This window comes from Manis pentadactyla, chromosome 13 (assembly GCF_030020395.1).
Source record: "Manis pentadactyla isolate mManPen7 chromosome 13, mManPen7.hap1, whole genome shotgun sequence".
Classification (NCBI taxonomy): domain Eukaryota; kingdom Metazoa; phylum Chordata; class Mammalia; order Pholidota; family Manidae; genus Manis; species Manis pentadactyla.
Window position 1 is genome coordinate 88,261,057 of NC_080031.1, and position 27,753 is coordinate 88,288,809.

At 41.3% G+C, this 27,753-nt stretch overlaps 1 protein-coding gene across 3 annotated transcripts in view; it reads right to left on the bottom strand.

Moving 5' to 3' along the window:
• SEMA6A (semaphorin 6A) overlaps window positions 1-27,753 on the bottom strand; it is a 126,846-nt gene that overhangs the window by 13,876 nt on the left and 85,217 nt on the right. The window contains exons 12-19 of one of the 3 annotated variants that reach the window (XM_036894594.2): window positions 27,468-27,623; window positions 25,878-26,054; window positions 17,015-17,155; window positions 16,851-16,931; window positions 14,588-14,646; window positions 12,224-12,244; window positions 12,039-12,089; window positions 6,888-7,052 (exon numbers count right to left, since the gene is read on the bottom strand). In XM_036894594.2, the coding sequence (XP_036750489.2) occupies window positions 6,888-7,052; window positions 12,039-12,089; window positions 12,224-12,244; window positions 14,588-14,646; window positions 16,851-16,931; window positions 17,015-17,155; window positions 25,878-26,054; window positions 27,468-27,623 (851 nt within the window). The remainder of the gene's footprint in view (window positions 1-6,887; window positions 7,053-12,038; window positions 12,090-12,223; window positions 12,245-14,587; window positions 14,647-16,850; window positions 16,932-17,014; window positions 17,156-25,877; window positions 26,055-27,467; window positions 27,624-27,753) is intronic. The other 2 variants (XM_036894595.2, XM_036894596.2) reach the window with 2 other exon arrangements.

Genomic DNA, 27,753 nt, shown 5'->3' on the forward strand with positions numbered 1-27,753 from the left:
AGTGTTTTGTGGATTCTAGTTCATCTCCTTCAAAGCCAGGAAAATGAGAAATGGAAAAAAAACAGAACAGGAACCATATGATTAGAGAGGGAAATAGATACATATGGCTAACATAAGTTATTAAAAACCTGAGGTTAAATAAAATTAGAGAGAACCACAAGTTTTAACCATGGCCTTGTTTAGGAGCAGTTTGATTTCTGGGCCTTTCTCAATTGAAAGTGATATTTGAAAGCCTGCATTCAGTGATAATCTTTTCACTGACTCTGTCAAATTCCAAGCACATATCACTTTAGTATAATTCTCTGAAATGAAACATACTGATAGTATTTTTCACAGAATGAAATTTTTACTTTAATTCCTCTTGAATGGGTTATTCTAGATTTTCTAAGAGTTAAAGGGCAAATGTAATCTAGAGATTAGATCTGATAATACTCACTGAATATGTTATCATCAATCTCTTTAATAGGATTGCCAGATAGCAAATACATATAGAGAACACTTGGATAATTTTAACTTCAGATAAGTAGTAATGTTCTAGTATAAATATGTCCCATGTAATATGTAGGACATACACACTAAAAAAATTATTCATGGTTTATCTGGAATTCAAGTGTAACTGGTCATTCTGTATTTTATCTGGCAACCCTACACTTCTCCACTCCAATAATGTGCATCTAATGATTTCCACAAATATTCTTTAGGGTCACTCTAAACTTTGGAGATTAAAATAGTTTTAAAAGAAAGCAATACAAATGATACTAAGTCTTTATGGGGCAAGTATAGGCACACAAATTTTAAAAATACGAAATGGGCTAAACCTCAAGAATTATTTTTTATTTTCAATTCTCAGCACCAGCAGCAATTTAGATACCAAATTTCTTATGAAGTTTGAAGGATACCTTTCTTCTCTCAAAAATGGGAATCCATGAACTCTAATGCATTTATGGGAACCATAACAATCAAGTAGCCATCTCGTGGTGTCCCTTGGCCCTGACTGTGAACGACCCCACCTGGCGTGGCTGGAGCGCCTTGCTCCGCCCACCAGCGCTCCTCCCCTTTGGGCCTAACCCCTTTGTTGGAATTCTCCTCCAAGATTGTCCTGTTCTACCATCACGTTTAGAAAAGGCTGTGGTACTACAGGATTTACTAATGAAAACTACATAGACTTCCATGGGTTAGTGTTTTTGAAATAAAGCTCAGGCTGTTCAAAGAGAGCCTGACGCTGCCAGCATTTCCCCAAAAACTTTAAATATGAATCCTGTACCAAACGTACCTCATTGCCCTCATCCTGCCTGTCAAGCGATAGACGACTGCCCTAATACTGGTACTGCAGGGAAGGGCTGGAGAAAATGGGCCGGGAAGCTGTTTGCAAGGGCTCTGTCCTGGATGCATTCAGCCAGGCTGTCTTCAGTGGTCAACTGCCTTTTTTTTTCAAGTCTGCCGTGCAGGGTTGTTGCCTTGTTCATAAACACTGGTGGTCGTAAAGGCGCTGGGTACATTTGCATGTCTGTGAGTGCTTTGTCTGTCTGGCGGTTTGATATTTCCTGGACAGGAACTAAGTCTGCGCAGTAGAGTCTCTCTAACTCCTTATTGGCAGCCAATACTGTGCTGTGGAGCCAGTAATAAATTGTGCTTGAGATTCCTCAGAAAACATTTTTGTTATGGTAATGTTACTGAGGACATGGCAGAGAGAACTCAGCTCAAGTCTAGGAGTCAGGCAAAGAAGAGAAGCTTATTTTTCTTCCTTCATTACTGTCATTAGCAATAGTTTTCTCTATACATAACATCACCTACATATGACTTGATAGGAGCCAAGCATCATGCTCCCCATTGGGAGAACTGGGTGTCTTTAAAACCTCCAATCCATTAGGTTTTAAGCACTGGAGATTATTAAAACTCATGAGCAATCAGAGGCTAGGCTCTGTTATTAACTCTACTCACCTCAATTTAGATTTCTCAGCCTGCTAATGAAGAAAGCCTGGTTCTGAGAGGTTGGGGCTCAGGACAGGTAAAGTTTGAAAGACAGAAAAGGAAAGAAGGGTCGAGTCTCGGTTACTGCCCAGCCAGGGGACACACTGGAGCATAGGGGTCCTTACAGATGTGGGAGAAGCAGATGGAAGCAGAGGCCCTGAAGTTAACTCTGCCCCAGCCATGCTTTGGCTCTCAGCTAGCCACAGTCTACATGTGGGTGCTCACTGCTGGTGAGCAGAAAAATCCCACCAGATGCTTAACAAGCCTAGAATGACTAATTTCTTTTTAGTCAGAATTCATTTCACTCTAAATTCCTACTTGACCAAACTTCTCGTCCCTAATCTGGAAGCTCAGTAGCTGGAAGAGAAATCAGAAGAGCATAAGGTCGCGTAATCGCAGCGCTCAGAGTCAGCCAGAAGGGGTGGCGGTTATTAAATCTCATTCTTCCAAATGCCAGAAGCAACATTTTGGTGGTAGTGTGATCCTCACTGGACTCTCTTTACCGCCCAAGGCCAGAGTTCCCCAAGCTTCAGCCATTCAGCTATCAATATTACAGTTTTAGTGATACCAGGTAAGATACCAGATCTTACCTACCGTTTTATTTACTTAGTATTTGATATCCCTATACTTCCTGCATTAGTATTCACTTAGTGTTTCCTTTAATAACCTTTGAAATATATCTCAAGTGGAAAGTTTATATCATTGTCATAAATGGAAAAAAGTGTCACTTTTCATAGATAGAAGGTAACCATACAAATAGAAATTAGCTGAAAACAAAACAGTGTCACTCCAGCTCCACGGCGCGGCAGAGCCCCCAGTCCGAAAAACCTGTTCTTGTCTCCTCAAAAAGGAGGAATTTGTTAATGATAAAGTGCCACTGAGCCTTTTTCCTTGACATACTCAAGAAGACTGAAAGAGAAATGAAAAGGGCGTAACTTTCCACCACAGGATTCAGTATTTTTGAAGGCCATGAAGTTCCCGAGCCCTTTAAGTCATTTCCTGTGAGGTACAACCTGTCCTGCACAGAGGCAAGGCCGCTGTAGGCAACGATGCATTTGAGGAATAAATAATTGGCTCTAGAGAGGATTGTTGATAAACGCTGCTTTATGAGTTTCCATTCAGGATTGTTATGAAGTGTGGACAATATACTTATCATCACACTTTCTAGGCCTTGTGAATCCTCCTGGAATATTATTTCCCAAGCTAAAAATTGCTTACACAAATAGCTTATACATTGATTAAGATACATTCAACATTTACTGCCCATGTTAGTTTAAATTATTCATTTGATCTACAATTTAAACTGTTTCTACATCTTTTCCTTGTCTGTAATGAGCGTATCTTCTTGACTAAATGTAATAATGTGAAAATATCTCACTTTAAAGATTTCCCAAAATATATAACCATACTACAATTCTGGCATTTCCAGTCAAATGGCAACATCTTTGTATATATTGTCTATCTCATCTGTTTTCTGAGAGATCCTAAGTCCTCAATAAGATAAAATCTGAAGTAGGGGCTTTTCTTCCGTTTTGATTTATTCTGCTGTCCTAACGGCAGTGGTCAGCATTCATGTTTTATATTCACGCTATACAGCTCTCCTGGCAGATCTGTATGTGGTGGCTAATTTCCTCACATACCTTGCAGTCTTCTTGGAAATCAGGTTTTATAGTATTACTACTTTTGGTCAGAAACAAGAGGCACAAGAGTGGCTATTAATTCTCAGCATTGCTTAACCTAAAAAAGAAAGCTCCTATTTCTTTTGCTGTGGGAAGGGGGGTTGTGGGGAGACAACCCAGATCTAAAAATAAACTGGATTTTCCTTCTTATTCATATGTAATTAGAGCTCCTTTGCAACTACTCATTACCACCTCAATAGTTATAGGTTGAATAAATAATATATATTTTTAAATGTGGCAAAACCAAGAAAGAAGTAGCCAGGGCTGCATCTAATTTATCAACTTGGTGATTAAAGGGCTGGCTCTGGAGGCTCCAGACATCTAGGGACCCAGAGATAAAACAGAGCAGTTGGCGATGTTTTTACTAATGAATCTAGGGCTTGAAAGATACCAGGCAATTTTAAAGAAAAGCAGCAAGGACAAGAGACATTAGACAAGGCCAGCAGGGTAATGAAGGGCAAGGCCAGTTACTGAGAGGGAAAATTACTTCATTTTCTGTGATAATGCTTCTGTGAGATGTGCAGGCCTCTTCTCACGCTTTGTTAGTGTGACTGTAGATACACAGGGCATCAGAATGCTGCTGCACACAGTGTGTAGAAGGAAAGCCTTGGAGCGTTCCACAGAGGGGCTGGGGGCTTGGGTCTATTACTTTGAAAGGGGGAGGCTGAGAACAATGGTAGCAGAAGGGGGTTAGATGGCAAGGTGAGGAACGGTGCTTTGACAGAATGTGGCGGACGCACAGGGTCAAATCAAGATGAAAGACACAGCAAGGAAAAGAAAGAAGACGGCAAGCAAACATACTCTGGAAATGCAGGACTGTTTGGAGGAGGAGGTGGGACAAGCGGGGTTCAGCGTATCTGCAGAGCAGAGCTGTGGGCTCGTTTGCTCATTGGTCTTTTTTTTTTTTAGTGGTCAAAATACGAAGGGCATAGGACACCCGACTCCTCCTCAGCTAGCTGGTCAGTGCAACATGTTTTCTGTTAAGTGGGAAAATGTGCGGTATTTTAGAAACAATTCCAGAGTATATTTAGCTCCTAAAGCTGGGGCACACGAATGTCACATTCCTGTAAGCCAATCACGGGATTGTCTGGTGAAAAGAGCCCCAGCCAGAGGCCTTCAGAAAACCCACGAAACGCTTGCGTCCCACAAGATGCGGCACACGCGAGCGTGACATCATCAGAGCCCCACATCAGGGAACGCAGGAAGCAAGGGGCTTGCAGACTGGGTCAAGTGGAGGGACGTCATGAGTCAGAAAAGAAACAAGACTTTTGCAACGGAGTAACGCTGTCACTGAGTCATACCTCACAGTGCTTGGCAAAACAAAACAGAAGTTCAAAATAAATCATGGACACTGAACAGAAAAGCAAATCTGGAGCAAAATGGAAATGAAAATCATAAAAATCATGGTAAAAGGAACATTGAGCTACATCTTTTTAAAAATATTTCTGCATAACAACTCATTGTCATTGCCCCATCAAATACATAATCAGTTGTCCAAAATTAACTCAAATTTGACAGGGCAAGGCAAGGAATTAACAGCACAGGAACAGTGATCATGTCAAACACCCATGCGGTCACCTCTGCCACCATTGTTGGATAGTTTGTAGACTGCTTCCAGCTTTGTCAATAATCAGAATAAGACCCACGAGAATGAACAATGTTGAATTTTAAAGTGATCTGTCAGAGTGCTAATTGGACTCTTTGATAACCTCCATCCCTTGGGGAAGGTAACGACTGGAGAAAATTCATGCCACCCATCTCAATGAAGTGAGCAGAAAATGGTTGTAACCAACAGTGAGATATTCGGTTAACATATTTAATGCTTTCCTGGAAAGACTGTTTGGTTTTTCAGAAAGTTGCAGTGGGCAAATAGTGGTTTTCCTGTGTCGTTTCTTCTTGAGAATTCGGCCAAGACTAACAGATCTGTGAACTGGAGCCACACAAACAAATAATGGCACATGCTCGGGCTGTGGCCTGTGGCGGTGGTTCTGGCCCAGGACGGATCAGCCTGGTGCTTTCTCGGTTTGGTAAGAGCAGGGATCCCTCCAACTTCCAGTGGCTGGTGAAACAAAAGCCACTTTTTTTTTTTAAACGATTTGGGGCAAGGCATATTAATAAGTTATAGAAGAATAATAAAATCGATTAAAAGGACATGCTCAAGGACACATCAAAAGATGTACCCCTTCATACGTGCTTGGCACATCGGGCAGCAGAGGGCATGGCTCTCTCAGGAGATGAGATGCGAACATGGAAGACAATGTATCTGCCTAGGATAGAAATACGTATACAGAAAACCCTGGGGAGAACACATTTGAGACTATTCCACGGGGCACTGTGGCTGGTCTGCCCTCGAGACCTAAACCCCCGTTTGTATGAAACTCTTGAAAACATATAGAAGTAAACAATTCTGAATGGGGGGAAACAGCTCACAACATAACTGGGCTTTTCAGTCTCTGATTTACAAGGCTGTTTTTTGGACAAGCAAGGGCCTCTTTGGCTGCAGCTGCAACTAAAGTAGGATGTGTTACCAGCAGCAGCAAATGGCGAGAAAAGAGATGACATTTCCTGTCTCTAGTTGAGGAAAGAAAGCCAGGGAGAATTCAGGACAGTTCACAGTAGAGTCCCTTTCATTTAGTGCAGCTTCCTTTCCGTCTTAAATGCATAGCAATTCTGCTTGATTAAATAACATATTTTTTGTTTTAGCTGTTGTCCTCTGAGGCCAATTGCAGGGCGTCTCAGGACTCTGCTCTATTCAAATTCAGCACCACGCTTGAGTGAGAGACGCTACCAGCCAGGAAGGACTTTGCCGTGCTATCCCTCCATTCACTGATTAAACGGCTCTTTACTTGGATTACATGCTCTTACCAAACCCGCACAGCATTCCATTCCATTATGGTGGGAAAGAGGATCCAAAAATCACAGAATGAGCTACGAGGACTGGAAGGGGATCTCAGGAACCAGTGCCTGCTTTGGGCCAAGCCACATCTCTTTTGGGTGGAGAGGAAGCCCGCTCGGAGGATGTGTTATTTGTTTTGTGTGGTTTCTCCTCGGTTGGGGAGAAATTTAGGACCCAGCCTAGTGCAGAGGATTGGGTGGCAGTCTTTTCTGAGAAGCTTCCAATCAGCGTGTGTTGGAGGTTCCTCCAATCTGCTCTGACTCAGCTGGAAGCAGTCACACAGACCTCCCCACTTTCCCCTCCCTCTCCCCGCCCAGGAAGAGGCGTGTCCAAGGCCTTACCCTTCTTGTCTTGGTGATTATGGGAAGACACCGCCCCCAAAGAGTCTGTGCTGTCAGGTGACGCGAGCAGATCTTTCCAGTCCAGCATTCCTCCCCTAGACTCATACCCCTCTTGAGCCGCTGCATCGGATGTGGTGGTGCTGGGCAAGAGGGAACTGGAGTGCCCTGTTTTCATCACAAATAGAGTTAGGGAAAACACCACAGGAGACACCCACATTCCCTTTGCTCAGATGCCAGGAGGTGGGGCACCCAAGCTGACTGTGAGACCTAAAGGAGATGGCCTAGAAATGACAAGGCTGGGGGCGGGGGTCAGGGGTAGACTCCTTGAACTGTTGCTTGTTGGGTGAGGCAACACTGAAAATCTCTGGGCCTTGGTTTTTCTTGTGCACAAAATGATGCACTTACCTCCCAGCATTGGGAAGGTTAAGTGACCTAATGGTGAAAGTATCCAGCAATGTGTGAAACACAGCAGGTGCTCAAGAAATCCTGGTGTCCTCCTTTGATATTCCCATGGCAGCACTAATGGAGGGTGTGCCCTCCAGGGACACCGTTTGTGAGCTTGGGGGCAGGCTTTCGGTAGTGGACGGCCCTCTCCCCCAGCACAAACACGTCAGCTGCCTTGACTTCTCTCCTGCAGCCTGTCTCACGGAGGCTGCGTCTAGTTTGCAACTTCACAGGCTTCCTCTTTCTGGGTGAAGTAACTGCTTTCCAAAGGGATCTGTTCTACCTTTTTCACAGATATGGAGGCCTCAACTGCTCCATGTAACAGTTGTGCCTTTTGTATCTTATTCCAGCAAGCTGGTTTAATGGTTTCATGACTCACACTTGTGAGGGGTTGTTTCTGAGGCCACACTGACTGACAGGAGTCAGATTAGAAAGGGCTAGTTTTTTGAGATGCAGAGTAGCCTGACATAGGATAAATCAGAAGAAGAATGGCTAGGTTGGGAGCTATGGCAGAAACTCTACACATTTCCTGTGGATGCATCCCTAAACTCTCCCTCCATCATTCCACAAGAATAAATGCAGATTGTATCAGGTGCTTTGATGTAAGCCGTCACAATGATTTAAAGAAGCTCCACTACCTGTTCTCTCTTGTGGAAATAAAATATAACCTCTCTGTGATTTTCCAGTAGAGTCTTTGGCTTATTAAATCTCTTACCTATAGCAACCTCTTAAACAGTTTTTACAAAGACAGCAGGGGAACTACTGTGAATGTATAATTGGTGCCTTTGGTAGAAAGTAGGACAGATTCACAGGTGGCTCCAGCCTACAGCTGTGATCACCACGTATGTGATAAGTAAAATACTGGCCACCAGAAAGGAAAATTGTGATGTCAATGCACTGCATTCTCCTTTTTTTACAATTATTACTGGAAGTGGATTTCTAGGAGACTTTAATACTGCAAATCACAGAATGCGTGTGTGTATAAGATACATATATGTATAATTGCAGGAAAAAGCAGGCAAGCCAACTGGCTCATCTGCGCTATCATGATTTCTATGGAAGCACCACACTTAAATGCTGGTAGCCTTGGAGAGGCCCCTGTCTGTGTAGAGCTCATTTGGCTCCCATACAGCTTCAAACATCCGCTTTGTTGCAAACAGTCTGGTTCATATCCAGCTACTAAAATCACGTTCATTTAAAACTGGAGAGTGCTCGCATCTAGACTTCTTGTTTTCACATTTCTGGGTTTCATGTCTTATCTCATGATACTGATAAGAGAACAGAGGTAGGATGATTAACCTGGAATCGGAAGTACAGAATCCTTTACTTCTTTTTTTTTTTTGCTTAAATTGAGGTCTAAAATATAGCCTCTGTTTTCTACTCTTGAACAACACTGCTCAAATGAAATATATGGTTAGCTTGGGAGGGAATTCAGCACCCAGCAGAAGCAAAAATCAGAAATAGCTTTGTCGGAAGTTAGAAAGGAGGAAGAACAAAAGAAAACGTCTCCTTCAAGTAGCAAGAATTTCTCTTACCTGAATTGATATGCATTTTGAACACTTTCAATTGTGTTTCAGGGGCAATTTTGTGGTAATGCCATAAGTATGGTTTGGGGGGAACATTTCTTAATACTGTAATCTAGGGGATATATATGCCTAAGGGACACATTCTCTGTAGAAAGATTTCCTGGACCATATGCTCCAAATACACGGGAAACTCATTGGTAATGGAAAGCTATGGCTATGAGAGGATATTAATGTGGACCAGATGGTAGTTAGGTAGGAAAATGGTTTACTCAAATGTGAGAAATAGGCTCCTTCCTATTGCTGAAGTGTTAGTCTAATACCCACCACATCTCCATCTTCTATATGTAAATCTAGAGAAACCATGCATCTGATGTACTCAGAAGAAAAGAAAATAGAGCAGTGAGAGGTTTGTATTCTTTCAAACTTGTGCTCGAGGATAGGCCCAATGTGCCTTTGGTGAATCAAGCAGTCTGAGAAAATAGTTCCTGATGCTCAGAAATTTTAGAACCACCATGTAAAAGGCACCATTAAGCAACAGTCTTTAGAATCAAAGAACCTCTCCAAGCTTAAAAAATGTTGAAATCACTTATATTCTTTCTTAAAATCTGATTCTATAGGCATTATTTTTGTGCATTCCCTAAGGGACTTTGTAACCAAAATAATGCTACAAATACAGGCAACCATTTGCAGGCACGGTATTACATACCAGCAGATTTGGAATCTGTACTTTAGTCTTGTTAATCCAATAAAAAGGTCATATTTTAAATGATGGAACTTACAGTGTATTACCCTTATAATACAGAAACAGATTTTAGATGTTACCTTTAATATGCAACAAATAGTTTCTCTATATCTACAAGTCTTTGTGACTCCAGGTTAGATACCCTTCAAACCACTCTAACCTATTAACAATGACTGTAACCAGTTAGACACAAAAGAGAGACACTAAATCAATACAAGAGAGGAAGAGAGAAAAAAGAATCAGAGTCCAATTCACTAAAAAAGGGGTTCTTGCATATGTAACTGGTGCTGCGCAGAGCTTCTGCCAAGTAGAGAGTTTGCATGTTTATTGAAATGGTATCTTTTTCTGAGTTAGGCGGTTCTGGCTTTGTGGTTCACCCTGGGAGCCTGCACTCAGCCACTGAACTTTCTATGGAGACATGAAAGGACACAGCTAGAAACAGTGGGGCCCTTTGGACTTTGGGGTTGGCTTCCTAGACTATATAAGGTAGAAATTTGGTCTTTCCTTTAATGGCACAAATACAAAGCCTGTTCCAGTGCCTGGCACATAGTAGACACTCAACAAATAAAGGCTCAATGAATTAATTATTCTAGGTTTTATTAACTCCGAAATAATGTCTTACAATAGTTTGTGAAAAGAAAGTCTGTGTTTTTGTAAGTACTCTCCGGGCCAGCCTTCATTTTGTTGGTCACTTAATCATCTAACCACTTCACATGAGATCAGTTTAAACCTGTAATGGACAGGACCTCTAGTTGAAAGGAAAATTCCAACTCTTCTTTAGTTTCATTGCCAAAACTGATCAAGCACTGAGCACGAATGGGCATTGTCCTTTAAAGTGTTAATGTGGAGAAATTAATAAGTTTCTCTCCTTTTGTAAAGGAAACAGATTCATGGATTGGAGCATGATTTTTCTTCATAAGAAGCATCCCGTGGTTTAATTATTTTATCTACATGAAAGTCACATGGGAGTTAAAATTGGTTTCAGCACTATTGAAGAATGCTGGGAAAGTTGCTGGTTCAATTAGATTCAAGACCTGAATCTTTCAATATCTGATAAAGATTATTCAATTATAGGGAATGATTGCAAAGTGTGATATTGGAGAAGAGCAGATGCTAAGTGGGTTCTCCTTCTGAAGGGCTGCTAAGCCAGACGATATTTGCCTCCTGAGAGATTTTTCTTCCAGTTGTTGGTGTTTAGTATTCTGGCTTTACTCACAGATGAGAGAATGGGATAAAGGCGGATGGAGTCTGTGGGCTCTTCACTGCCTCACTTCACAAGAGGAGCAATCAGGAAAAGCCAGGCATCGTTTGCCATATCTGCATGGCTCTGGTTTCTACGAAAATTTTTAGGACTTTCAAAGAGGCTTTTTATTTATGCTAATTAGACACAGGGAGCAAGTGTTTACACAGAGCCATTAAACACATTTCTAGCCATCTTAAACTATTTCTTTGAATCCTAAATCTGCCTTGCCTTTTTTTCCCCCATTTCTTTATTTTTCTCCCTTCCTTTCTTACCTGCCCCTATGTTTAAAGACTGTTACTAGAACTGTTATTGCTACATAACTTAAACACAAAAACTGTAAGATGTCCACATATGAGTGAAACTTGTAGATAGTTACAATGCAGAAGCTTAAATGTATCACCACACAAATGTTTTTTATATTTTAAGAACACCTGAATAGTTTACCTTAATAAACATTTGGGGAAACTTTGAGAAATAGAAATGGAAGACTGCAATTACATTTCAGGTTTTCTTCTGAAGAGCTCAGAATATTCTGTTTGTGGACTTAATGACTTTGTTTAATATAATGCCTGTGTATTTCAGAGCAGGAACAATGGGATAAATCCTGTTTGCACATCATTTCCACCACGTCACTCTTCCTTGTGTACATTCTGAAGAAATCTCATGGAAAATATGTCTAAATATTCACACTCTTTGTGACCTTGAATTTTGATGGCTAGTTTCATGCTATATGGGAATGTTTTGCCTAGTAAGAACTTTGCGTCTGCACCCTGCATAGATTTCCCCCTGCAGAGTGTATTGTCCTGAAAGTCAGCATTTTGGGGAATGGTACTTCTTATCAATTAGGGAGTTGTGGTCTGTTAGTTATAAGCACTGTTCTTTTATCTTGGATATACTTAAATCCAAAAGCAGTTTCTTCTCCCTCAACAACTCATTAAGTATATTCACCAAATTCCCTAAGATTGCCGTATTTTATGTGATGTGGACTAAAAATGTAGGACTCAGTCTCACATGTCAAATGCCTCTCACAGGGAGAATGATTGTTGAAGGATCATGAAATCCAGAAATAATTTTAGTGAATTGGGGCCCTGAAGTAACAAGAATCTGGTCCATGATAATTAGGAATGAAAACTATCAACTATCAAGGATGAGTGACCTAAAGAATTAGGAAAAAAGAGAGAAATCCATAAACTGACCATATACTGTGTTGTAAGACATTTCATGATCTGGAGGAGGAGTTGAAATGTCTATAAAAAAAATGACGAGGGTAAAAAATTAATGAAAGAAAGCTAAGGTTTGAAAATACTCAAGAGGATTAGTGAAACAGGATTTCCCAAATAGGCTTCCATCAGTATTAAATTATGAGTAATATCTTCCTTACCATTCAGCGCCACGAAGGAATCTGAAAGACAAAAGAAGGGGAAGGTTACTTCATGTTTAACACTCTGCTTGGTGGGACTTACATCGTCAATGGGAATGAGCTAATACAGAACGTGCTGAACACGATACCCTGAACCAAGTCAGTGCTTTTTAATTCCTGCTTGTAATATAAGACGCTTTATAGCGGCTCCAAGTTCACGCCCCCGTAATTCCTCCCCAAGCAAGCTTTCTCAAAGTCTCTGCCATGGTTGCCGCAGAGAAAAAACGAGTAGAAGGAATGGTAGGTGTGATCGTGTGTGATTCTGAGAATTCACGCCCGACTCTATACTGAGGGACTTGTATGTGGGTAAATAAGTGACATCTGGGCCACACTTAGAAATATACTTTTCTTTGCATTCCCATTTCATCCTGTCAACGATGCTGTGGGGAACTGTCCACTACCACAGTGTGCTGAACTCAGCAGGGTTTTTTGGTTAGGAAATTAAAAACAAAAATAAAAATAATTACACGTAAAGGCAGCATACATACGTGTGGGGTGTGTGTGCTGTGTGTGTGTGTGTTGTGCGTCTAGGTAAGACCACTGGTTCGCTCAGCCTGCTGTCAGCCTCTGACACTGGCTCTTCAGCATTTCCTCATTTCCCCTTAAATCCTGTAGAGTCGCTGTGCACCAATTACCTAAGTCCTCTGGATGCCCCTGTGTGAGCAGGTGTGCCTGTGGGAGCGAGGTCAGGCTCCAGCAGCAGCACAGGGGGCAGAGAAGCCGCTAGAAAAGGCAGCGGAGTCCGCCTACCTCCTGCCCTGAGTGTGGGCCCCCCTGAGCACCTCAGCAGGAGTGGAGCTCAACGTGAGGGACGACCGCACACACAGAGGCTTGACCACTGAGATCAGGGAGCAAATCACTGACTTGGAACCTGCGGGACCCCCTGTGATAGACACAGAGGCCTCCTCAGATCCCTCTGCCTGAGAACACAGGTGTGGCGTGAGCCTGCTGGTGTAGCGGACACTACAGAGACCATAACAAGCATTTTCATATTTTCCATGTATTTCCCTATGCAATCCAAATCGACACCCTTATTTTTCGACAGGTGCCCATACCACCAGATCATAAAAATATGAAAACAGTTATTCACTAAAGCAGTTAATTATGTTCACTCACATAGACATACACAAAGCAAAACCTGTTTCTGTGAAAATGGAGCCATCGGGCAGCAGTTTGACTAAGATCACCAATTGCACATCAAATTGTTCCACTGTACACAAGTAACACAGATCTTCAGGTGGTGGCACAGTCTCCCACGCTAATTTCTTAACTCATAAATTGTGTGTACGAAGATAATAGGAAGTGTTTGCTGACATATACTATTTGCAAACAAAAAAAATACATATATGGCAAAGAATTTGGAGATGAGGCTGCCTGGAGCCCTCTTAATGGGATTATATCTGATCTCTAAAAAAGGTAAGGTAGAAAGTTGAATAGCACCTTTGAGTCTGAAATTTCAGTACTCGTGATCAAAGATTTAGGGTTCCATTCATGATTTTCATTACAGAATCAAGTATCAGGAGTAATATAGTTTCATTCCTTAAGAACTGTTTGGTACCTTTTGAATGTAAGCTTTGTGAAATTCATCACATATAATATTTAAAACACTCCAAACTAAATGTTTTCCAACAGTATGGAAAACTAATTTGCTAAATTAGCATTAATGAAGCATTTTCAGGAGAATGTTAGTCAGATCACATGACAACTGGTAAGAATTTCAAACAAGAGCCTTTATAAAAAGTTCTAAATAAAATGTTACCATTTAATAACTTTTGAAATGAACTCATAGTAGGTTAATTTCTATAAAAAGATTATTATGAGTCACCTTATACCTAGCAGGTTCTTTCTGAAACTTTTTTCTACTGCAAATGTCAATAGACATAATTCTAACTAAAAGAATTACTTCTGTTAGTATATCTAAGAAGAATAAAACAGCCCCATTCAGTTAAAAGACTAAAGTATAGTGACTAATCTTTTTATTATTTTGCAACAAATTACCATGTAATAACACATTTTTAAAACAGCAAAACTGGTTTTTAAAAATGGAACTGCTGATATGACTTATTGCTGTTAGCATTAACATCCTCTAGAGTGAACATGTTTCACACCAGCATGCTAATGAAATCAGTGCTGGCATTTATAGCAACATCGCCAACACTGGCTTTCAAACACTATTCTCTTTATTTGATGTTTAGATGATTTCTCTTATTCAGGTATGTTTTAGTTCCAGCTGCACTCAGTTCCACACATGGGGTTATGTTTCTAGACCATCTGATAAAAGCATCTTCACTCAAAGATAAACACAGAGAAAAAGCATCTACTTACTGTGACAGTCTCCCAGGCCATCTGTATTGCCACGCTCTATGTCCTGCTCGAAAGTCAGTCTTTAAAAAAAGGAAAGAGAAGAAAAAAACAAATTCAATACTGGTAGTTATTATTTGAGAATGAATCTTAAGTTTCATCAGAGAAACTAACAGAGTTTGGTAAATTGAGTGGAAGGTGCAAAAAAAGTAGTAGATTACCAGCTTGAAAATTTATCTCTGAGGTTTACAAAAAGGAGCTATGTGAATCTCCAAAGAGAAGGCATGGTTCACTGTACTTAATTCAGAAATTGTTCAGGGAGTGAGTTTGTGGATTATTTATGTCCTTCTTTACTCTGATTCTCTGAGCATTTCTTAAACATCTAAAAAGTTTAAATGTTAACACATACTCCTTACAGAAGTGAGATAATAGTCTGTAAATTTTAAAAAAAGTATTTTATTCTCTATTATTTCTGTCACCTCAACAGTTGCCTTCCTAGACCTTTATCTCTTTCTTTGCTTAGAAATAACTTGCACGACAAAGTGTTCAAAGGTACAAATGGCCAGTGGGTGTGTGGGCCTGTGAGGGGCTCGGCCACGGAGGTGCACTTTGGCTCCGTGGCTCGCTCCCGGCCCAACGCCGAGCCCTCGCGATTACCCCCATGCCCTTTGACAGGCTCACCTTTCTTTCAAGTCCGCTGGGTCACCATTGGGCTGTACAAGCTATATAACATTTACAAGACCAATCTTACAATATCTATTTTGATTTTTAAAATAAGCACATGGGAATCATCCAGAGGAATACTGTCCTTTCGGGAGGGGGCTTTGCACTTCTTCCCACATAAGTAAAGCTCCTATTTCGCCATTGCCTTCAGAGTTTATTTATGAGCCATATAGGATAACAGTTTTGAAAGTCACACCTTGATCTAATAATCTACCATGTTTGTTTTCCAACATTTTTTGCTGTGTTAAGAATCAAATTCACCCTCAAAGGATAAAGATTTCTAGCAGTAATAAGAGCCAATATTTATTAGGGCCTGAAGGCCACTTTCCAAGGAGAGTTCCACATAGTTTGAGCAATGAAATATGTATGTGGATCCTTACGGGAGCAATTCGGGAGTTCTCACGTTGACTTAGAAATGATTTTTAAAAACAGCCTTATTACTTTTAATCACCCCTTGAATACAGGAAGGAGAGAGGTCATTTCTTAGCATCCCTCATTGTGCTTTGGGATCCTTTGTCCTTCCCTTCAGGGGTTCCCGCGGAAAGATACAAATCCTTAACACACAAGTATGTCGATATCACTATATAGTGAGTCAACCCTTTGCATAAGCCACATTTCCAGGTCAGACTTGCCAGTTATCATTAGCTGTTACCTTTGCCTCAAATTCTGCATCATCATCAGAGATACCCTCTGTCGAGCTGTTCTAAAATGGGAGAGGAGTGAGGGGAGGATGAATTTGTCCCCACCTTGGACCTGGGCAAGTGGAAAGAACGGCCGAGACAGCACTGTGCTGCCATATGGCACCTTCCTTGAATTGCTATAACCCATCAAGGACATATACGGAATATTTTTCCAAATGTTATTTTGGATTTCAGATCCACCGTCAGTAAAAACATAAAAGAAACCATTTAACTAGTACCATCTAAACATTTTTTTAAAAGCCAGGGTAACAATTTTAAGCACCAAAATCATAGGCAGGGTAGACTGGCCTGACTGAGCTCATCTCCTGGAGAACTGCCAAGAATTGACTGACTACCTAACGAGTAATAGGATCATCTGTGCTTCAGCGCAGTAGAAAGGTTTATTGGATGCATACACCATGCTTGTAGTACAAGTGCGTTGTTTAACAAATGCTCTGCGATTCCTTCTCAGCCCTGTATGGTCAATTAGAGGAGCCAGTTTTGCTACGGCTGGACACACCACATCAGTAATCTAATTGGTACCCTATTGTTCCTTTATCTCTGCTGTTCTTGAACTACAAGGATCAAGGCATGCAACTTCTTGTCCCTCGCTCCAGGGAATACTTAGACGTCCTCTGTGTTTCTTTGTTCTGTGTTTTCAATCAGTCTGAGGACGGATGATTAATCCACTGGAAATTTGCCACATGTAATGTTGGGGTGTTTTATGAAATGGGAAGAGGAAGGAGAATGACTGGCAGTCCCACTGAGGAGGTTTGAGCACAGAAGGCTGAGCGGCGGTGGCGTGTGTGAGCAGTTAATCAAACATCCAGAATGCATGGCGGCCGAAGGCCAGTTTACACTCTCCCGCACCTCGGCTTCCTTACCTGCTGCTGGGTGACAAATGGGCACAGGAACCTCCTTCCTTTACCCACCCACAGTACGGGTCTCTGGAGGCGATGCAGGTTCTGCAGAAGAGGATGACCATAAGCTACCTGAGACTTGCTGAGCACTGTGGACTTTCTAATGGTCAGTGAGGCAAAATACATACTTTTTACACTTTCCATGTCGTTCACACCGTCCAAGGGGAACTTTTATTACACAGGTGGAGAATGCAACGTACAGAGAGCTGCTCGCTTTGTCCAGTTGCATGCCCATAATCCTCTTGTCTTCCACACCATCATAGCTGCACCTGATTTGACAAGGCAGGATAAAAAACATCATTAATAGTTTCTCTTGGGTCAGTTCTCTTTTTCCTGCCTCCACCTTCATACCCCATGTCCCAGCCTACAAGGTGCTCTCTTAATCTGATCTGATTGACAGGAAACCAGTCCTTATGTAGGTGTGCACGCATACAAACATTCATATATATGTATCTATATTAACATTTTACTGGCAAGGAGAAAATAATCTTTTAATGTATTAAAAGATTTCTACAAATAATATTAAAAATCACTTAAAATGCACAGAACCCGCCTTAAGGAATCCAAAATCTACTAGGAAAGAAATGCATGGAAACACCTAAAACCTCAAGGCAGAACAGTCACTTCACATTATATGTTATGCTTTAAAATTATCATACATTATAATGACAATAAATATATTAAGTAGGCAGAGCAGATTTTAGCCTAATTTTACAGACAGGAAATTGTGTTTTGGAAAAAAGTGACTTATCCATGTAAAAATAGTAGAACAACACCATGGCGGAAGATGGCGGCGTGAGTAGAGCAGCGGAAATCTCCTCCCAAAACCACATATATCTATGAAAATATAACAAAGACAACCCTTCCTAGAATAAAGACCAGAGGACACAGGACAATATCCAGACCACATCCGCACCTGAGAGAACCCAGCGCCTCGTGAAGGGGGTAAGATACAAGCCCCGGCCCCACGGGAGCCGAGCGCCCCTCCCCCCAGGTCCCGGCGGGAGAAGAGCAGGCAGAGCGGGAGGGAGACGGAGCCCAGGACTGCCGAGCACCCAGCCCCAGCCATCCGGGCCAGAGTGCAGGGCGCTCGATACTAGGAAAACAGGGCAGCAAGAACAGTGAGCGGGCACTGGAGGCTGGGCGACAGAGGGCATAAGAAAAGCGCGCGACCATTTTTTTTTGCTTTTTTGCTGTTTTGTTTTGGCGAGCGCTTTTTGGAAGTCTTAAAGGGATAGGGACCCCAATACTAGGGAAACAGGGCAGAAAGACCGGTGAGCAGAGGCCTGAGGCTGGCACCGGAGAATAAAGAAAAACGAACGACTTTTTTTTTAATTAAAAATTTTTTTTTCTTTTTTTTTTTTTTTTTTGGTGGTCGTTGTTTTGTTTTGGCGGGTGCTTTTTGGAAGTCTTAAAGGGGCAGGGCGGGTCACTTAATCCAGAGGTAGGGAATCCGGGATCTCTGGGCACCCTAACCCCTGGGCTGCAGGGAGCAGGGAGGCCCCTTACGGAGATAAATAGCCTCCCAGCAGCTCCTGCTCCAACGCGACTCCACCATTTTGGAGTAGCTGCCCGAGCCAGGCCACGCCCACAGCAACAGCGGAGATTAACTCCATAGCAGCCGGGCAGGAAGCAGAAACCCTGTCTGCGCGCAGCTGCGCAGCACAAGCCACTAGAGGTCGCTGTTCTCCCAGGAGAGGAGGGCCACAAACCAACAAGAAAGGAAGTCCTTCCAGCCGCCACTCGTCCCAGCTCTGCAAACTATTCCTATCACCATGAAAAGGCAAAGCTACAGGCAGACAAAGATCACAAAGACAATACCAGAGAAGGAGACAGACCTAACCAGTCTCCCTGAAAAAGAATTCAAAATAAGAATCATAAACATGCTGACAGAGATGCAGAGAAATACGCAAGAGAAATAGGATGAAGTCCGGAAGGAGATCACAGATGCCAGAAAGGAGATCGCAGAAATGAAACAAACTCTGGAAGGGTTTATAAGCAGAATGGATAGAATGCAAGAGGCCATTGATGGAATTGAAATCAGAGAACAGGAACGCATAGAAGCTGACATAGAGAGAGACAAAAGGATCTCCAGGAATGAAACAATATTAAGAGAACTGTGTGACCAATCCAAAAGGAACAATATCCGTATTATAGGGGTCCCAGAAGAAGAAGAGAGAGGAAAAGAGATGGAAAGTATCTTAGAAGAAATAATTGCTGAAAACTTCCCCACACTGGGGGAGGAAGTAATCGAACAGACCACGGAAATACACAGAACCCCCAACAGAAAGGATCCAAAAAGGGCAACACCAAGACACATAATAATTAAAATGGCAAAGATCAAGGACAAGGAAAGAGTGTTAAAGGCAGCTAGAGAGAAAAAGGTCACCTATAAAGGGAAAGCCATCAGGCTAACGTCAGATTTCTCAACAGAAACCCTACAGGCCAGAAGAGAATGGCATGATATATTTAATACAATGAAACAGAAGGGCCTTGAACCAAGGATACTGTATCCAGCACGATATCATTCAAATATGACGGTGGGATTAAACAATTCCCAGACAAACAAAAGCTGAGGGAATTTGCTTTCCACAAACCACCTCTACAGAACATCTTACAGGGACTGCTCTAGATGGGAGCACTCCTAGAAAGAGCACAGCACAAAACACCCAACATATGAAGAATCGAGGAGGAGAAACAAGAAGGGAGAGAAGAAAAGAATCTCCAGACAGTGTATATAACAGCTCAATAAGCGAGCTAAGTTAGGCAGTAAGATACTAAAGAGGCTAACCTTGAACCTTTGGTAACCACGAATTTAAAGCCTGCAATGGCAATAAGTACATATCTTTCAATAGTCACCCTAAATGTTAATGGGTAGAATGCACCAATCAAAAGACACAGAGTAACAGAATGGATAAAAAAGCAAGACCCATCTATATGCTGCTTACAAGAAACTCACCTCAAACCCAAAGACATGTACAGACTAAAAGTCAAGGGATGGAAAAACATATTTCAAGCAAACAACAGCGAGAAGAAAGCAGGGGTTGCAGTACTAATATCAGACAAAATAGACTTCAAAACAAAGAAAGTAACAAGAGATAAAGAAGGACACTACATACTGATAAAGGGCTCAGTCCAACAAGAGGATATAAACATTCTAAATATATATGCACCCAACACAGGAGCACCAGCATATGTGAAACAAATACTAACAGAACTAAAGGGGGATATAGACTGCAATGCATTCATTCTAGGAGACTTCAACACACCACTCACCCCAAAGGATAGATTCACCGGGCAGAAAATAAGTAAGGACATGGAAGCACTGAACAACACAGTAGAGCAGATGAACCTAATAGACATCTATAGAACTCTACATCCAAAAGCAGCAGGATACACATTCTTCTCAAGTGCACATGGAACATTCTCCAGAATAGACCACACACTAGCCCACAAAAAGAGCCTCAGAAAATTCCAAAAGATTGAAATCCTACCAACCAACTTTTCAGACCACAAAGGCATAAAACTAGAAATAAACTGTACAAAGAAAGCAAAGAGGCTCACAAACACATGGAGGCTTAACAACACGCTCCTAAATAATCAATGGATCAATGACCAAATCAAAATGGAGATCCAGCAATATATGGAAACAAATGACAACAACAACACTAAGCCCCAACTTCTGTGGGACACAGCAAAAGCAGTCTTAAGAGGAAAGTATATAGCAATCCAAGCATATTTAAAAAAGGAAGAGCAATCCCAAATGAATGGTCTAATGTCACAATTATCGAAATTGGAAAAAGAAGAACAGATGAGGCCTAAGGTCAGCAGAAGGAGGGACATAATAAAGATCAGAGAAGAAATAAATAAAATTGAGAAGAATAAAACAATAGCAAAAATCAATGAAACCAAGAGCTGGTTCTTCGAGAAAATAAACAAAATAGATAAGCCTCTAGCCAGACTTATTAAGAAGAAAAGAGAGTCAACACAAATCAACAGTATCAGAAACGAGAAAGGAAAAATCATGACGGACCCCACGGAAATGCAAAGAATTATTGGAGAATACTATGAAAACCTATATGCTAACAAGCTGGGAAACCTAGGAGAAATGGACAACTTCCTAGAAAAATATAACCTTCCAGGATTGACCCAGGAAGAAACAGAAAATCTAAACAGACCAATTACCAGCAACGAAATTGAAGCGGTAATCAAAAAACTACCAAAGAACAAAACCCCCGGGCCAGATGGATTTACCTCGGAATTTTATCAGACATACAGGGAAGACATAATACCCATTCTCCTCAAAGTTTTCCAAAAAATAGAAGAGGAGGGAATACTCCCAAAGTCATTCTATGAAGCTAACATCACCCTAATACCAAAACCAGGCAAAGACCCCACCAAAAAAGAAAACTACAGACCAATATCCCTGATGAACGTAGATGCAAAAATACTCAACAAAATATTAGCAAACCGAATTCAAAAATACATCAAAAGGATCATACACCACAACCAAGTGGGATTCATCCCAGGGATGCAGGATGGTACAACATTCGAAAGTCCATCAACATCATCCACCACATCAACAAAAAGAAAGACAAAAACTACATGATCATCTCCATAGATGCTGAAAAATCATTTGACAAAGTTCAACATCCATTCATGTTAAAAACTCTCAGCAAAATGGGAATAGAGGGCAAGTACCTCAACATAATAAAGGCCATCTATGATAAACTCACAGCCAACATTATATTGAACAGCGAGAAGCTGAAAGCATTTCCTCTGAGATCAGGAACTAGACAGGGATGCCCACTCTCTCCACTGTTATTTAACATAGTACTGGAGGTCCTAGCCACGGCAATCAGACAAAATAAAGAAATACAAGGAATCCAGATTGGTAAAGAAGAAGTTAAACTGTCACTATTTGCAGATGACATGATACTGTACATAAAAAACCCTAAAGACTCCACCCCAAAACTACTAGAACTGATATCGGAATACAGCAAAGTTGCAGGATACAAAATCAACACACAGAAATCTGTGGCTTTCCTATACACCAACAATGAACCAACAGAAAGAGAAATCAGGAAAACAACTCCATTCACAATTGCATCAAAAAAAATAAAATACCTAGGAATGAACCTAACCAAAGAAGTGAAAGACTTATACTCTGAAAACTACAAGTCACTCTTAAAAGAAATTAAAGGGGACACTAACAGATGGAAACGCATCCCATGCTCGTGGCTAGGAAGAATTAATATCGTCAAAATGGCCATCCTGCCCAAAGCAATATACAGATTTGATGCAATCCCTATGAAACTACCAGCAACATTCTTCAATGAACTGGAACAAATAATTCAAAAATTCATATGGAAACACCAAAGACCCCGAATAGCCAAAGCAATCCTGAGAAAGAAGAATAAATTAGGGGGGATCTCACTCCCCAACTTCAATCTCTACTATAAAGCCATAGTAATCAAGACAATTTGGTACTGGCACAAGAGCAGAGCCACAGACCAATGGAACAGACTAGAGAATCCAGACATTAACCCAGACATATATGGTCAATTAATATTTGATAAAGGAGCCATGGACATACAATGGCGAAATGACAGTCTCTTCAACAGGTGGTGCTGGCAAAACTGGACAGCTACATGTAGGAGAATGAAACTGGACCATTGTCTAACCGCATATACAAAAGTAAACTCAAAATGGATCAAAGACCTGAATGTAAGCCATGAAACCATTAAACTCTTGGAAGAAAACATAGGCAAAAACCTCTTAGACATAAACATGAGTGACCTCTTCTTGAACATATCTCCCCGGGCAAGGAAAACAACAGCAAAAATGAGTAAGTGGGACTATATTAAGCTGAAAAGCTTCTGTACAGCAAAAGACACCATCAATAGAACAAGAAGGATCCCTACAGTATGGGAGAATATATTTGAAAATGACACATCCGATAAAGGCTTGACGTCCAGAATATATAAGGAGCTCACACGCCTCAACAAACAAAAAACAAATAACCCAATTAAAAAATGGGCAGAGGAAATGAACAGACAGTTCTCCAAAAAAGAAATACAGATGGCCAACAGACACATGAAAAGATGCTCCACATCGCTAATTATCAGAGAAATGCAAATTAAAACTACAATGAGGTATCACCTCACACCAGTAAGGATGGCTGCCATCCAAAAGACAAACAACAAGAAATGTTGGCGAGGCTGTGGAGAAAGGGGAACCCTCCTACACTGCTGGTGGGAATGTAAGTTAGTTCAACCATTGTGGAAAGCAGTATGGAGGTACATCAAAATGCTCAAAACAGACTTACCATTTGACCCAGGAATTCCACTCCTAGGAATTTACCCTAAGAACGCAGCAATCAAGTTTGAGAAAGACAGATGCACCCCTATGTTTAGTGCAGCACTATTTACAATAGCCAAGAATTGGAAGCAACCTAAATGTCCATCGATAGATGAATGGATAAAGAAGATGTGGTACATATACACAATGGAATACTACTCAGCCATAAGAAAAGGGCAAATCCAATCATTTGCAGCAACATGGATGGAGCTGGAGGGTATTATGCTCAGTGAAACAAGCCAAGCGGAGAAAGAGAAATACCAAATGATTTCACTTGTCTGTGGAATATAAGAACAAAGGAAAAACTGAAGGAACAAAACAGCAGCAGAATCACAGAACTCAAGAATGGACTAACAGGTACCAAAGGGAAAGGGACTGGGGAGGATGGGTGGGTATGGAGGGATAAGGGGGGGAAGAAGCAGGGGGGTATTAAGATTAACATGCATGGGGGGGTAGGAGAAAAGGGAGGGCTGTACAACACAGAGAAGGCAAGTAGTGATTCTACAACATTTTGCTATGCTGATGGACAGTGACTGTAAAGGGGTTTATAGGGTAGACCTGGTATAGGGGAGAGCCTAGTAAACATAATATTCGTCATGTAAGTGTAGATTAGTGATACCAAAAACAAAGCAAAAAAAAAAAAAAAAAAAAAAGGGCAGTTCCTGTGTGGTAACCTCCAACGAGTTCTACACAAGGGTATAAAGGGCATATAAAAGTGTAGGCAAAGGGTCTGTTTGTGTTTATACAGAGGATCAAAGCCTAATTGGGCTACCCCGAAAATGAACTAAGATACGATATGAAAAAGAACTTCCAACATCTGCACTCTCTGGAAGACTCATGCCAGAAGATGATCATCAAAAAACCCCAACAAAGATCCACGCACTGCTACAGCTGTAGATGCACTCATCCCACCAGTTCCTGGACTTGCCATGGGAATGAAGGAGATATCTAAGCTGGCCTGTGCATACAGTAAAACAACAAATTTGACTGGATCTATACTGTTGGAACTCAACCAAGAATTTGGAGAAGTGCAAATTGTAGTGCTCCAAAGTCTTACAACTACAGACTATTTACTGTTAAAAGAACATATGGCATGTGAACAGTCCCCAGGAATGGGTTGTTTTAATTTGTCTGATTTCTCTCAGACTGTTCAAGTTCAGTTGGACAATATCCACCATATCATAGATAAGTTTTCACAAATGCCTAAGGTGCCTAACTGGTTTTCTTGGTTTCACTGGAGATGAATGGTAATTACAGATATGCTTTGGTTATGTAACTATACTCCTATTATGTTAATGTGTGTGCGCAATTTAAGTAGTAGCTTAAAACCTATACATGCTGAAGTTACTCTACAAGAAGATATGTCAAAGAAATAATCAATCTTCCCATGTTTTCTTCCGCCTGCTACTTCTATAGCTTTTCTTCTTCCTTCCTAATTACAACCCTTAAATAGAATTCGTGCCTCATATCAAATTTACTGAGTATCATAATTCTTCCAAGTGGTAAAGATACCTCAAGACAAATGCTGGGCATAGAAGCCACAGGGCATAAATATGCAAAGAAGTAAAAAGCTAACCTTTTCAAACAATAAGGCTTCCCTCTCACTTACCAACTTCACATTTCCCTGTATGGCCCCGGAAGATGACTGGTTAGCCAGAGACGGGTAAGATTCCTCAAGGGAGGAACAACCTAAGACAGGCACAGTCGCAGGGGGGCCATCAGGTGAGAAATTGGGGATCAACAGAGGTGAGGCTTAGAACCTCACCCCCCCGTTCTGAGAGAAATCTTCTGCATCCGTGGATGTTTTATTGCCCTTGTCTAGCTTGGATTAACACATAGTCTACAGGCACACACCTGATCATCTACATGTGCTCTCTTACAACACTAAACTATGTTTTCTACCTTTATCTTGTATCTACCTACCACTTCAGCATTTTATTAAAAATAATAATAATAAAGAGAGAAATGTGGTATCCACATATAAATCAAGTATAAAAACCAAATGAGTATTCATATTTGAACCGACTGTTTAGAGTTCATAATGCAGGAGCAAAACCGAAAGTTTCTGTGATGACTGCCCTTGTACTGTTCACTATGTAACTTATTCACTATGTAAGAATTTGTTCTCCATGTAAGAACTTGTTTGTTATGCCTCAGAAGATTGGAGACTGATGAAAATTAGGCTTGGTGTGGATTAATGATTGTGCATTGAGCATTGACTCCCCTATACAGAATTTTATTGTCGTTAACAACCATTTGATCAATAAATATGAGAGATGCCCTCACAAAAAAAAAAAAAAAAGAAAGAAAAAAAAGGGCAGACTTCCAATGGTAAAATAAATAAGTAACCGGGATGTAATGTATAGCATAAGGAATATAGTCAAGATATTGTAACAGCTTGGTAGGGTGATAGCTGGAACCTAGAATTATGTATATAAATGTTCTACCACTGTGTTGTACACTTGAAACTAATGTAATGTAATACTGTGCGTCAACTACCCTTCAATAAAAAATAATTATTTAAAAAAAAAAAATGCACAGAACCCAAACCTGCCGTGACTTTCTTCGAGTGAAAGAGATCACCATAATATAACAAATAATTACCAAGAAAGAACTAAATATTCTACGTACTTTTCAGGGTTGTAAACACTCATCTCCTCCAGGAAAAGGCTGTCATTTAGGAAACCACTGTTTCCTATCCTGGCCAAGAACTTCAAGATGATTCCCTTCTCTGATCCCAGGAAAACCACTGTGTGATTCTGATACGGCCCAGCAGCGGTGTCCACTGCGATTTTGGTCAGGCGGTATCTGAAATGACAGGATCACGTTTTCTCTCTTTGTTGTTTTAGCACCGAAGTGTCCCCTTTTCCACTTCAAACCATTGTGGCATAGCTTTCTAGTAATGATCTCAAGAAAAATAAATGCATGTAAATAACACTCTCAAGCTGTTGCGGTCCTTTATTTCCATATGTGGGGCCCTGGTATGGCTCCAAGGGGCGGAAGGAGGTATGTGGGTGGAGGCCAAGTTACATGGTAAATAGACAGCCATAACCATATGAAACCACTCAGCAATGATCCCTTCCATGAGCAGCAAGGAGAGGCTGACGTCTCCTATGAAGAAGGGAAGAAATCATAAGTGAACTCGTTTAACATGTCATGTAACATTGAAAGGAAATGCAATGGCTACCGTTTTTCCATGCTCTTCCTCTGAGGTGCAAAGCCTTGTCAACAAAATGTCAGATGGGAGAGCTTTCCAATTGTATTAGAGGGGTTCAGAACTCTGAAGGATGGGAGGTGGAGTGCTGACTAAGCTATTAATAAGTATGAGGATGTGCAAACCAGACATCTCCATTTAAAGCCAATGGTAAAGGGCATCAGTCCTGTCGCATGCCTAGGATAAATCCTGTTGGGCACCGGCACCCTCTTCCTCTGAAATCCCTTGGTTCAGCACTCCACGGACACCTATTTATCATAAGCACATGGCAGGAACCACAAAACATGGACTCTTATAGTTACACACCATGGTTTCCATCTTATATTCCAAGAGTCAGTATAGCACTTTACCTTTACATAAAGTCACTATTTTAAAAATGGTGGTAAAGTCAATGAACCTTTTGCTTGATGACTGCCCCACAGCTGGATGGTACTTGAGGAAGCCTGCTGAAGTGTTTGGGAGTAAGCTCTAAATAAACATAAGGAGGGGAGTATTTAATGCTATTACAGATTTCTTATCACCTATCCCCTCTCTGTTGGCCACCACTTGAGATAACAAATGCTAAAGTATGAATACTTTGTGCTGATACACTCGGGCAAGCGTGTCGTTTGTCCATGATCCATGAGACAACCAACAACCCCAAGATAAGGCTCAGATGGACTCTGCAGCCCCTTTTGCTGCCATAGCCATCAAACAGGTGTCCACACCCGCTGGCAGATTCTCCTGCACTGCTCTTCTGCTTTTTGCACAGACTGGATTAACGGACACACCCAGAAGGAGATATCTTCGTTTCCTCTAATTGCTGGTATGTGTCCACTTAGCCTGATACTGGTAACTTTTCTCACTGGGAATGTGGTTATAGGGGTTTGGTGGCTTCCCCCCTGCTGGCTGGCATTTCATAGCTGAATCAATGCCCAGGATTTCAAAGCATGATCCACTGATAGGTTCTATGAGCATGAGATGGAGGAGAGGAAACCCATTTAGGGCACTGTTTGCTTGACACCCACCTGACCATCGTCCTCAGGAACCACGGCCTATTGATGATGGAAGGCACGGCCTCATCCATGAGCGGGTGTGTTTTGATGAAGTTCAGGGTATCGTCAGGAAACTCATTGGAGGTTGCATACTTTTCTAAGGAGGATGAGCCAGCACAGCAACCTGGCCTAAAAAGAAACAAAGGGAGGGAGCTTTTTTCATGCCTTAAGGCAAATTCCTTGAATGAACTGCTTCTCTAAGCATCTGGCATGAGGGAGAATGTACTGCAGGCTGAGAAGAGGAGGCTGAACAATGCGG